Source organism: Lynx rufus, unplaced genomic scaffold (genome assembly GCF_022079265.1).
Source record: "Lynx rufus isolate CCGP_SWC_20201006 ecotype Redwood Valley unplaced genomic scaffold, mLynRuf1.p SCAF_10, whole genome shotgun sequence".
Taxonomy (NCBI): domain Eukaryota; kingdom Metazoa; phylum Chordata; class Mammalia; order Carnivora; family Felidae; genus Lynx; species Lynx rufus.
The window spans coordinates 24,718,281-24,732,283 of NW_025814824.1; the positions used below are offsets into that span (position 1 = coordinate 24,718,281).

General features: G+C 40.0%; 1 protein-coding gene across 4 annotated transcripts in view; it reads right to left on the reverse strand.

Annotated features, from left to right (window-relative positions):
* UBQLN1 (ubiquilin 1) overlaps window positions 1-11,044 on the reverse strand; it is an 84,373-nt gene extending 73,329 nt beyond the window's left edge. For 2 of the 4 annotated variants that reach the window (XM_047102672.1, XM_047102656.1), the window contains exon 1: window positions 10,618-11,044. In XM_047102672.1, coding sequence (XP_046958628.1) covers window positions 10,618-10,797 — 180 coding nt within the window. In that variant the 5' untranslated portion in view covers window positions 10,798-11,044. The remainder of the gene's footprint in view (window positions 1-10,617) is intronic. The other 2 variants (XM_047102664.1, XM_047102648.1) reach the window with 1 other exon arrangement.
* Between the last annotated feature and the right edge of the window lie 2,959 nt (window positions 11,045-14,003).

Genomic DNA, 14,003 nt, shown 5'->3' on the forward strand with positions numbered 1-14,003 from the left:
CAAATATCCCACAATCGAACCTTGCCTTTTATGGGGGGGGGGGGCAAGTAGAAACACTTTGCAACCTTTACAAAGAAACTCTGAATACTAAAACATACATATTAATTGTATTTCTTGCAGAACCACATATTAATAGCATTCAGCAAGAATTTTCTAGTTATCTAATAATATACTGCATTCAAACATTTGCTATTTGTTTCCTAAGTCACCAAGTCTTTCAATCAGTTCCTCATTCAATATTGCTAAGATCTCTTGAAAAAACTCCATATTCAATAAATCATCTCATGTAATAGCTCATCCAGTTATCTCTCCAAATACCTGATGTCTGTCTGAGTAACCTTGTTAGTATTCTCATTAAAAAACATTGCATAAATCTTACACAAAGATGTCAAGTATGAGAAATAACGAGAGACACAGACAACTACATAGGAAAAGGGCACCTTCTTATAAAATTGAACACTCAGCCATAAATATGATACATTATCCATAAAATACACATAAAATATTTTTACATAAAATACATAAAATATTTTTAAGAGTTTCTATGATTTAAATCTGACAAAGAATAGCAAACTAAATGTTCGACTATTCACATGCTAGGATACTATTAAAGCTTCCTTCTACTGTAAAAAATTAAGACTCCATTCACTAGCTAACAAAAGGGTGAAGGAGGAATGAAACCAATACAAGTAGAGCATGTAACTCTGAGCCAGGTACTTTATACATATTATCTCATGAAACCCTCCAAACAATCTAGTGAAGCAAGTATTATATCACATGTTAGAAATGTTGCCAATGATGTGGATGGAACTGGAGGGTATTATGCTAAGTGAAATTAGTCAGTCAGAGAAAGACAAAAATCATATAACTTCACTGATATGAGGACTTTAAGAGACAAAACAGATGAGCATAAGGGAAGGGTAACAAAAATAATATAAAAACAGGGAGGGGGACAGAACAAAAGAGACTCATAAATATGGAGAACAAACTGAGGGTTTCTGGACGGGTTGTGGGAGGGGGGATGGGCTAAATGGGTAAGGGGCATTAAGGAATCTACTGAAATCATTGCTTCGCTATATACTAATTTGGATGTAAATTTTAAAAAATAAAAAATAAAGTTAAATAAAAAAAAAAAATGTTGCCAATGAGGCTCAAAGGTAAAAGCACCTTGCTCAAAGATCTCTCCAATTCCAGAGTCTATGTTCTCTCCAAACTGCAGACCACATTTCAATATACTTACATTAATATGCCAATATACATTTCCCCCTTTCTCAAAATACTAACAAAACTTTTATGAATAATAAATAAATAATAGTGGAATAAGTTAGTTCCACATATGCCAATATGGAAAGACAACAAACAAGTGAAGACAGTACAGTGTGGGTAACGATCCATTTGCCTAACAAGAATAAATAGAATATTATATATGAGTACACAGATAAATACTTTTCTAGGCAGAATCTCCAAGAGTTTAAAAGCTATGAAATTTTTTATCAAATCCATTACACCCAAGTCTAGAATCTATAGCAGCTGCTTAACCAGTAAGTAAGTAAACTAAGCAGTCTATGTTGTCATATCTAGAAGACATCAAACTAGCTCATAATAGCAAAATCTACCTGGAAAAAACAGAGTTCAGATCTTCTGGGGTAATGAAAATATTCTGCAAATCAAAGGAACACACATATACACATTATGATACCTATAATGAATGGAACGTTCTGTATGCTAACCCAAAACTTTTTGCATCAAACAGATTTACAGATGATATCAACTTTAGTCCCTAAAAAAATTCCAATCCGAATTTAATGAAAAATATTTTTAAATAGTGGAAGCTGTTCTCACAGAAAAAACTGAAATAATGCCATTAGACATTTAATTACACTAAAAATAAACCACATTTTTGTAAGCAAATCACAGTTAAAAATATCCTCAAATAAGTACAAAATATTGCAAATAAATCTTTAAAACACTATTTGCTCACTCAATAAATACCAGTATTACTCAGTATGTGCCAAGCACCATGGGATTAGGAGGTAAGCAAGACAGCCCCTACCCCTGCAAATTCAGTATGGGATAGGGAGGATAAAGTCCATATAATCACAAAATGGTATCACAAATAACTGGTAAGTTTGGTAAGTCCAATCAAACTCTGATAAACTGGTAAATCCAATCAAACTCTGATAAACATTTAAATAAATTTTAATCATTGTATTGTACACCTGAAACTAATAATATGTTAGCTAAACTGTGTAATAACTAACTGGAATTTAAATAAAACCTTTTTAAAATATAAATAAATAAACTTTAAGGCTCTAAATCCAGCCAGAGAAAAGTCAAGACAGCCTGGAGTAGTGGTTAGGTGTGAGCTCCAAAGTTAGTCACTGGGTTTGAATCTAGGCTCCACTATTTAATAGGTAAATGAATTTGATCACATCAACCTGAGTCTGTTTCTTCATTTAAAAAAAAGGGGGAGGGGGTAAATAATACTTTCATCATAAAGTTGTGAAACTTGGGGCTCCTGCGTGGCTCAGTGGGTTAAGAGCCTGACTTTTGATTTCAGCTCAGGTCACAATCTCACAGTTTGTGATATGAAGTCCCATATCGGGCTCCAAACTGACACTTCAGAGCCTGATTGGGATCCCGTCTTTCTGTCCCTCCCCTGCTCGGGTGTGCACAGGCACCTGTACTCTCTCTCAAAATAAATAAATCAACATTTAAAAAATAAATAAAATAAAGTTGTGAAACTTAAAAAAAAAAAAAAGGTACTGTATTACACCTTGATAAGCCTAGAATAAATACTAGCTATTATGTTACTATCATTAGCAGCATTGTTAAAGGCCCAGAGAGGCAAAGAGCTAGTGAGTGATATTTGGGGTAAGAAAGACATACAGATGGCTGAAATGCAGTGAATAATAGAGAAGAGATTGGCAGGGAGCAAAACATGAAGACTCTATTAGCTGTGCTATGTGATTCGCCACATGTGGCTAGTCCAAATTGAGATGTGCTGTAAGTATAAAATACACACCAAATTTTGAAGACTTAGTATGAAAAAAAGGTAAAATATCTCATTTTTAAAGTCTATTTACATGTTGAAATGATATTTAGGATATACTGGATTAAACAAAACATATTATTAAAATTACAATACCCAAAAGGTAGACCAATGCAAGTGTCCATCAACCGATGAATGGATACACAAAACGTGGCAAGTACATACAATACAGTGTTATTCAGCCTTAAAAAGGAAGGAAATTCTAACATCTGCTACAACAGTGATGAAACTTGAGGACTTTATACAAAGTGAAATAAGTCTTAAAAGGACAAATACTTATGATTCCACTTTTATGAGATACCTAGAGTAGTCAAATTCAGAGACAGAAAGTAGGATGCTTGTTGTCAGGGGCTGGTGGGAGGGGAATGGGTAGTTATTGTTGAATAATATAAAGTTATTGTTTAATAAATAAGGTACAGTTTTGCATGATGAAAAGAATTCTGTAGACGGATGGTGGTAATGGTTGTACAAAAATGTCACTGAATTACACACTTAAAAATGGTTGAGTGTATTTAAGGGGTGCCTGGGTGGCTCAGTCAGTTGAGCATCCAACTTCACCTCAGGTCATGATCTCATGGCTCATGAGTTTGAGCCCCACGTTGGGCTCTGAGACAGCTCAGAGCCTGGAGCCTGCTTCCCATTCAGTGTCTCATTCTTCTCTCTGCCCCTCCCCCACACATAGGGGTGCGCGCTCTCTCTCTCTCCCTTCCTCCCTCAAAAATGGACGTTAAGAAAACCTATTTAAAAAATGGTTAAGTGTATTTTAACCACAATAAAAAACTTTTTCACTATTCTTTTAAGTGACTATGAAAAATTTAAGTTACATGAGGCTTACATTAAATTTCTACTGAACAACACTATACTTAAGCCATGGTAAAATTTTCTAGTGAGAAAGGTTTTGAGCACTAACATGACAAGATCTAGAATAGTAAGCCCTAATGCCTTAAGGCAGAAGTCAGCAAACTTTCTGTAGAGGGCTAGAGAATAAATATTTTCAGTTCTGTGGATCATATGGTCACTCTGAAAGCAATCATAAATAATAACATAAGTAAATGGACATGAAGGCCCAGTATAGTTGCGCCTCCAATTATATATAGAGATACCTTAAAGCACCATATAGACACCTTAAGGCAGGTATCCATATAACTTAAGGTTATCTATCCACTATAATCAATAGCTCCTACCAGCTCAGACTGCTAAGTTTTCAGGAATTTTGAGAGCCAGTTTTAATACTGGTAGCTTAATTTCTGACAGGGTAAGAGTATTTACACCGTGATAATCAGCAAACACTACAATTCAGTGCTGACTTTCCTGAAGAAGTGGTTGACAAACATTTACCAGCACACCACTGACTGTACTAACTTCTTTCCTATGCATTTAAAATTGTATTACTTGTGAACAATCTTTGAGAAAAATGGATAATCACACGACAGTCATTCTGTGTTCTGTGGTTTAGATGGAGATGATCAGCTGAGAAAAGCTATTGTAGAAGAATTACGTTCCAGCAACCAGAAACAAGTGGAACATTCTGAAGCACTCAAGAGTTGTGCTTGGAAAGTGGTAACCTAAGAGAAGAGCAGTTTAAGACAAAGCTGTGAGAAGGGCAGGAAGCCATGAGGTTATGTATATACTGCACCCAATAAAGGCTCAATAACTGGCAGCTATTATTAAATACCTATTATTGTGCATAATGGTCTAGATTCATTTGTAAACAAATATTTACTGAGCCCAAACTATGTGCTAGGCTTTGATAACAATGATGAACAATCACACATTGTCTTTAGTTTTAGTTTTAGAAACAAGCATTAATCAAATAATCACATAAATACTAAATTTTGATGAATTACGATCAAAAAACAGAGTGCTATGAAAAAATACAACAGGGAATACCAATCTAGTCTAGACAATCAAGGATACTTCTCTGAGAAAGTGATCTTTGCATGGAAATTAAGGGATGAGTGGGAAGAGGCCGAGTAGGAGGCATTCCAGGTAGCAAGAACAAACTGCAAAGTCCTGAGGCAGGGGAAAAAAATGTAACAACACGGTCAAGGAACTAAAAAGTCGGTATGACAAGAGTCAAGCTACCAAGGAGGAAAGAACACATCAGAATGGAGAGGTAGGTAGAACTCAGATGTTGCTGACAGCTGTGGAAGAGAAAAATCCCCACCTGACCATTTCCTACCAACTCTGGGTCAATGAAGAGTATAAGATCAGGGGTGTGCTCTCCTGGCAGGAGAGCACACAGGGCCTCAAGGCCATGTTATGAAAGTCTAAGATCAATGGGGAGCTATTAGTTTCAAATAGAGGGTAACATGATCTGATTAATGTTTTTTTCAGAGACTGCTGTAGGAGTGAATGAATGTCTGGGAGGGAGCAGCCAGAGAAGTGGGGAGACTCACCAACAAGCTACTGTAAGTTTCTAGGCAAGAGGAAATGACAACTTAGTGGAGTCAATCCTCAATGTTGTAAGTACCTATTTAATCTATTAGATACTCTCCTTATAACGATTTTTGGTTTAGGATATACCACTTTGTAAATTTGAAACCTGAGTTTTTGTTTATGCAGGTTATATCTACTGATGTTTGCTATATTAAAAATTAAAACTGAGGCATCTTTAAATATTCATTTAAAAATAATAAATTCATTACATGTCAATATAAATAACATTCTTATAAAAAGTAACTATATTTCCCCAGTGTGAAGAGTAGCACAGTTTTAAATTTTTGCAGATTACTTTAGTCTCATAACAGAAGACAACTGGATTTTCACATCTGTTGCAATATCCCACATCTTACAGCTTCTGAAAAAGTGTTGTTGATTTTTGAGAGAATTAGAGTGAGAAATACAAATAACAGAAATCTTATGAAAACAGTTTTGATCTCATGGTCCTCTTAGAAGGGTATTGGGGACCCCCCCAGACCACACTGAGAACTGCTGTTTGCGCAATAGGAAGCCAAATAATCACGATGAGATACCACTTCACAGCCAACTAGGATGGTGATAATCAAAGACAGACAATAACAAATGTTACAGGGAATGGAATCCTCATGCATAGCTGGTGGAAATATAAAATGGTATGGCCCACTTTGGAAAATAGTTTGGCAGTTCCTCAAAAAGTTAAACATAGAGCTACAACATGACCCAGCAGTTCCACTCATAGGTACACACTCAACAAAAACAGATGTCCACACAAAACCTTCTGAGTTATTCACAGAGCATTATTTAGAATAGTCAAAAAGAAGAACAACCCAAATGTTCATTAACTGATGAATGGAGAAATAAAATGTGATATATGCTCACACAGTGGAATATTATTCAGCAATAAAAAGGGAGAACTAATAAATGCTTTAACATGAAGGAACCTTGAAAACATTATGTTAAGTGATAGAAGCCAGACACAGGTTTTCAAAATCTGCTGTATTTTAACACTTCCAGCACATTCCAAATCAGTTCAACCATATTTTAAGCATGCAACAGCCAGATGGGCTGGTAGTACCAAAGTGGACAGCACAGTTCTGGACCCATCATAAAGTATAATGTTCAATGTTTATAATAATGACCCTGATACACTGCAATTTCCCTTAGCAAGATAAGGCTCAATTATATGCAATACAATATTTATGTTACACTGATAGTTTTCTAAAAGTTTCAAGTGATGAAAAAAATTAACTTTATTTTGAGAGAGAGAGCACGCGTGCAGCCGCACATGAGCAGGGTAAGGTCAGAGACAGGAAGAGAGAGAATTCCAAGCAGGCTCTGCGCTGTCAGTGCAGAGCCCAATGTGGGGCTCGATCTCATGAACCGTGAAATCACAACCTGAGCCAAAATCAAGAGTCAGACGCTTAACCACTGAGCCACCCGGGTGCCCTGAAAATGTTTTCTAAAACTTGAATATAGGCTGCCTGAATATTTCGGGTAACTGTATTTCACCATCTTACACTATAACCTAGAGAGCTTACAGAATCCCAGAACAAGCTAGTTAGATGTTCCCTGGAAGCTCCTGTCCATTCTCTGCACTAATTTTAATGACTCATTGACACACACACACACACACACACACACACACACACACACACGTGCGTGCACCTCCGACCCCCATTCTGGACTTCATCTCACTTGTTGACATTTGGAGGTCCTCAAACTATTTCCGATAGCAGAAAACGAATAATTAATCGAATAATAATCTCATACACAGGGACTTTGTGCCACTACACACTTAAACTATTTTTTTTATCTACTTATGTAAACCCCTATTAACAAAACCACCTTGAAACACACAGGTAAGTTCACATTCTAACTACCTTTAGTTAGAAATTTAAACATTACTCAATTGACTGCTCGCTGAAAAGTAAATGTCCCTTTAATTTTAAAAAAGTGTTGTTATCAACCCCAAACAAGTAATATTAAATACCAACTGTATTAAGGTATCCTGTTTCTGCCTGTTGGTTATACACACTCAAACAGAACCTGAGGGCAAAACAGGAAAATTAGTTACTACCTGACAACATATTTTACAACTGACCCAGAAAGCTTAGTTTTATCCAATTATTAGAACATTCATATAAATACCATTTCAGCATAATGAACTAACAGAATTTACATTACACAGAAACACTTACTGAAAAAGATTCCAAATTGTAGAATATGGAATTTGCCTGACAGAAAACCTATGCCTTCAATGCTCTCCTTTTAGAATTCTATCTTTATCTCTAAGATTAAATTTTTCAGTTTGAAATATTTCCCAATTTTTTACTGAACATGGAATCTTAGTATCATCAAATATATTTTAATGACAAATTTTAATCTGTAACATATAGTTTAAATCTATTAAACCCTCTAAGAAAAATTTAAGGTACAAAATGACATACTTTATTGTGCTTCAAGTAGAATTTTACAAATCATCTGAAAACTGCTTTTCTTATACTCACATATTTTCTTGTGTTTTCCTTAACACATATAGTTAGACCCCACAAGACAGTTCAACTTGTCTTCAGGTTCTTGATGCAGTGTCACGTGTTTTTTATCGTGTTTTCTGCTTCAATATAAAGCATTTTTCAGAATAAAAATTCCACTGCCATCAGAATAAGTTGCTTTGGAAAAGCTTTCATTTTATCAAAATTTTACTTTGGTGACAGAATAGAAAAATTAAAATTTCCACAGAATTTGGAGCACCTGGGTGGCTCGGTAGGTTAAGCATCCGACTTGGGTTCAGATCATGATCTCACGGCTCGTGAGTTCAAGCCACACGTCAGGCTCTGTGCTGACAGCTGAGCCTGGAGCCCACTTCAGATTCTCTGTCTCCCTCTCTCTCTGCCCCTCCCCTGCTCACGGCTCTGTCTCTCTGTCCTTCAAAATAAATAAACATTAAAAAAATTTTTTTTAATAAATAAAATATCCACAGAATTTAAAATTCTAACTTCACCATCACAAGATGTAAAAACAATCCTACAGACAGAACATCATCAAAAGACTTAAATGATTTTTTCTATTTATAAAATACTGATTTTTTTTCTTAGCTTATACAATAAAATGCTGAAAGCAGGTAGGAAGGTAGAAACCTGAACTAGGAATCCTAGAAAGAAGACCCCAGGGCTTCAAAAGATAATATGGCTACACACACACTAGAAAAGCTAAAATGAAAAAGACTGACACTATCAAATGCTGGCAGGGATGTGGAGCAACAGGAACTCCCAAGCACCTTTGGTGGAACTGTAAGTTGATAGAAGCTCTTTTTAAAAACATGGCTGCTTATAAATCTAAAGCTACAACTATCCTATCACCCAGTCATTGCACTTCTAAGTCTTTTACAAGAGAAAACGCATCTGTCCAACAACAACAAAAATTGTACATGGGTGTTCACAGCAACCAACCACAAGCAACCCAGGTAGTCCTCAACAAGAGACTGCAGAAATTATGATGTATTCATACAGTGGAAAACAAAGCAATAAAAAGAAATTGAAAGCACACACAAGAATTAATCTCAAAACATTATGCTGACTGAAAAAATCTTCTGTGAAGTTGCAGAACAGGTAAAACTAATGGCAAAAAAAATCAAAACAGTGGTGGATGGAGGGGAGTGACTGAAGGGACTGGCAAAGAGCAAGAAGGAAATTTCTAGTCAATTATAAAGTTCTACATCTTAAGAATTATAAAGTTCTACAGCTTTGAATGACACAGGTGTATGTATGTGTGAAAAGCATTTAATGATATTTGCAACTTACTCTGAAATGCATCCAAAAAATAAAAGTGACTATTAAATGATTAGTTGTGTGATAGAGCAAATACAGCAAAATGTCAACTGCAGGTGACAAACATCAGGAATGTTCACTGTACAATTCTTTCAATTTTCCTGTATGTTGGAAAATACAAAAATGTTAAGGGAAATTTTTATAGAATACAAAAAAAAAATGGTGATTCAGAGTAGGTGATAAAAGTTTCTCACTTGATGACACAGTCTATTTACTGCTTTACAAAACACACCACCTTTCAGAACTATATAAACCAATATCCCAATCGTTCACTGGGGGGTAGGGGAGGGGACTTATAGGTACATTTCAGGAACTGGTTCCTCAGAACCTGTTCACATTATCTGAGATGATCAGGGATCCATTCGACAATTATGGGAAATATTCTGAGATGTATATTCAACAAAAAGCTAAAACAAATTTGTTGGAATTCTTCAAGATTCTTAATTAAACAGCAAAGTTTGTATACCTGAACAGATTTTACGTAGTAAATTATTTGGTGATATTCTCTATTAACTCCAATTTTGTTCTTTTATTCGATTGTAACTGCTAGTATCTGCAAAACGTGGCTATCATCCCTCTAAAAGCAAACAAAAACCTTCCCAACGACTAGCACCTAAAGGATGATAGATAAATATACTAAAAAGAAAACAGCAAGTCATCAATGAAAGTCATCCACCTTTCTCCTCAAACCTAGTACTATTAAGATGTGAGACTGAAAGCGATTTCTACGTCACGGTTAATTTTTTTTCTTGAAGATTGAAAGGTAGCAATTGCAGCAATCAAAACGCAAAACTAAAGGTACACGTGCTCCCCACCCCAAAATCTGCCTAAACCCGCAGGCAGGTAAAACAATGAGCACTCCACCCCCACCCCCCCCCTTTTTTTTTTAATTCATGAGACAAAACCGCAGAGGAGGCTAGAGCGAACCCTCGCCCTAGCCCAGCCTCCACCCCGCCCGGAGCCCGGCGGTGGTCCCTTTCCTTTGTGAGGAGCCGGAGGGAGGCGGCGGGGGGCGGGGAGCTGGGGGAGGAGGCTGGTGGTCGGCGGACGCTGGAGCAGGAGGAGGGCGCGGAGGGAAGCGGCGTCGGCGCGTCCCACAAACAGGCCGCGGGGCCCCGCCACAAGCCTCTGCGGTGTCCCAAGAAGCACACCCAGACACTTGGGTGTGATCTAATTCGGGAAGACACCCGCGAGAGGGGCCGAGCGCACCTCGGGGGGACGATCCCCTCCCAGGCCCTTCCGAAACCGTCTCCTCCCGCCGCGGGCGGAGGTCCTGCCGCCACCCCCACCCGGGCCCGAGGCCAGGGCGGCCCTCACCTGCTGGACGGAGCTGTTCTCGGGCACGGCGAACTCCTCCTTCTCCTTCGGGGTCTTCACGGTGACTTTCATGATCTTGGGCTCCGCGGAGGCAGCGGCCGCGGGGGCGCCGGCACCTTCGGCCGCGGCGGCGCTGTCCTGGGAGCTCGGAGGGCCGCCGCTTTCACCACTCTCGGCCATGGCGGCGGCGGCGGTGACTCAGGCGCGCAGGAGGGAGCGGGCGAGCGAGGGGGAGCCAGCAGACGGCAGAGCCGGCCGGCCCGGGCAGTGGAGAATGCTGGGTACGCCGCCTCAGTGACAACGGGTGCAGGGCCGCCCTGGCAGGCGAGGGGCCGCGGAGCTCGGTGTGGGCTCCGGCGCAGGCCCGGGTCGGGCGCTCGGCAGCCGCCGTGTGTTCAGACGCCGCTGGGTCGCAGCGACATCCGCAGCCGCCGCCGCTCTTCCTCCTCCCCGCCCCTCCCCCCACGTCCCTCGGCCGGCGCCGCGCGGGGCACGCCGGGTAACTCAGCTGGCGGCGTCGCCGAGTCATGCCCGGCCGGCCCTGCTTCCAGCTCCGGCTGCTTTACTTTCCCTCTCCCGCTCCATTGCTCAGACGGTGGGCGCAGCCAGAATGGAGGACTAAAAGCAAAGCGGGGTGGGAGAAGTCAGTTCTTTCATTTCATTCCCTTCGCCAAAAAAATTAGGTAGGGGGTTCTGGGAAGCACTGTAACGGCGCGCTGTGATGACCTCACGACTAGCGAAATTACTAGAAGGGGGCTCGACCACTGGGCGCTGCAGCCGCGGGTGCGCCTGCGCGCTGGTGGTCCAGGTCGTGTCCCCCGCCCCCTTCATACCCCGCGGTGGCCATGCCCAGCCCCTCCCCGCGGCGTCACGCTCGCCTCACCAGTGCGCGCTGCCGGTACCTCGACGGGTGGGGAGTGGAAATGCAGGCGAGGTGTGCTGTTACTTCACATCTTTCCATTTGCCTACTTGTAGGATTTAAAATGCTTGATCTTTCTGCCCCGTGCGCGGGAGTTGGAAGCTGAGTTAATGGAAGAATGATCCTCTTCATAACGAAAGGGAAAATGGAGTAGAAGCCGTAGCCACCCTGCGCAATCCTGCGGAGTCACTGCCCCACCGCCAGGGCGTCCCGCCCTCGGGTCAGCCCGGTTTGGTCTGGCGATCAGGCCACCTCTGTTGACAGTGCCTCTCCTGACAGCCCTGCGCGAGCGCCCCAAATTCTCTGTTAAACACCAGCCCTCAAGAGATACGGGACAGAAACAGGCTGGTGCCCCCGGACTGCCCATCCAACTGGGGCAGTTTAATGTAGCCGAGATGTTCAATTTATAGTCTATCAAATTAGATTAACTGCTGCAGTTCCGACTCTGGTTGTCAGTAAAAGCAGTTGGGAAATTGTTTTCAGCATGGTATGGGTACAAATAAGAAATATGTTTATTATTTTTACCGGGAGAATTCTGATTTTGAAATGACGTAATCATTTGTCTTTAAAGATGACTTGTAAGGAATATGGAACCCAGGACGTTAACTTTATTAATCAGTACTGCGCAAATGGAAACCCTGACAGCCCTCTGTGACTCAACTATACAAAGACATTCTGCATTTCTGTTTTTAAACAATCCAACTCTTCCGGGGATAAACAGTCACGTGAAGACTACCTTTTAGCAGAACCCCTTTGGAATGTGGGCGTAAGAGAAGTTCTGAAAGAATAAATTGCAATATAGACTTCATTTGACATCAGCTAAATTTCTGGCAGCATTGTTCAATAAGGTGAGGAGGTTACTCAAGGCTCTCTGCTGAAGGACACCCACTGCTGAAGGGTGACTACTTGCATACGTCTAGATGTGAGGTAATCACTACTTCTCAAGGTAGAAAGTTCCATTGGACAACCAATCACTATCTCTAACCCTGCACTTATGAACTTGCTCTGTAATTATCTATGTCTAATTTCTAAAAAATGGTGTATGTGCACAATTTATGAAATAAAATAATTTATTTCTAAGAATATACAGTATAATTATTATGCCACTTTTTAGAGGTAATCTTACCTTTGAAAGAACCGTTGGCAGTGGGGGTATGAATAGGGATCAGTACATTTTCAGGGAAGACTAGATAGTAAGTATGTTAGGCTTTGCAGGGCATACATTCTCTGCCTCTGCCCTGTAGCACAAAGCAGCCATAGACAATACACACGTGAATAAGTGGCTGTGTTCTAAAGCCACTTACAAAAACAGGCATAGGATCTGATCTGAACCACAGGGAAGGATCTCATTGGAACCACAGCGTCTACATGCCTACTTGAGGTATTTTCTTCTAAATAATTTTTTTTAATTAAATGGTCAGTCTAGAGAAAAATTACAAGAATAATATTTCATTTATTCTATAAACATTAATTGCGCATGACTAATGTCCAAATAGTATGTTGAGAATACAAGACAAAGAAGACGCGGTCTCTGTCCTCAGAAAACCTAGAGCCTAGTTGGATGGGAAGTAGAAGTGGGGGAGATAGCAGTGACATGCTGGTAAATGTTTAATGACCAACTCTCCAGAAAACAAGCTTTGATTTATAGCGTTTGGCAGTTTCCTTGATGTAAATATTTGCAAAATGGCCCATCTCAAGCTACCACCTTGAGGTCAACTTGCTCACAAAGTTCCTAAAACTTTTTCAGTGAGTTCTCATCAGCTGATATGAGCCAGCTCTAACTGAATAGGTCCCTATTTGTTGGTCCTAATAACCAAACTTAAAGTATAAAAGGTTATCCTATGGTAGAAGAATTCTTCCTTGACAAAATGAATCAATTAATCAACACAAATTCATTGAGCACACTTTTTTTTTTTTTTTTTAAGAGAGGGCGGTGTAGTAGGGGCAGAAAGAGAGAGAATGCCAAGCAAGCTCCGCATGGTCAGTGTCACGAACCTGAGCCAAAATCAAGAGTGGGACACTTAACTGAGCCACCCAGGTACACCAAGCCGAAGCTTCTTAACTAGAAATTCAAAGCCTTTCACAAGTAACTCCTGGTCTGTCAAGTTTCACTCCCATTACCTTGTAGATACACTCCACTGCAGTCAGACATGTTTATTACCACCTGTTAGAAGCACTTGTACATTATACTTTTCTCACCTCTGATTGTTCTTTAAGTCCTTAGACCCCCCCCCATTGTGCCCATTATCACTGCCTCCTCTCTAAAACCTTCCTTGAACACCCAGGCCAACAGAATCAATTTTTTTTTCTCTGATCCTCCATAATTATTAGAACAATTCACTTACCAATTCATCACTTGTAACATAGCTTCTATTATCTATAACTATTTCTCCTGCTATCAGTCTAGTTCACACACTCCTGAACTCTGGCCTAGATTATTACAGCAATAACCTCCTACAGAGGCTCC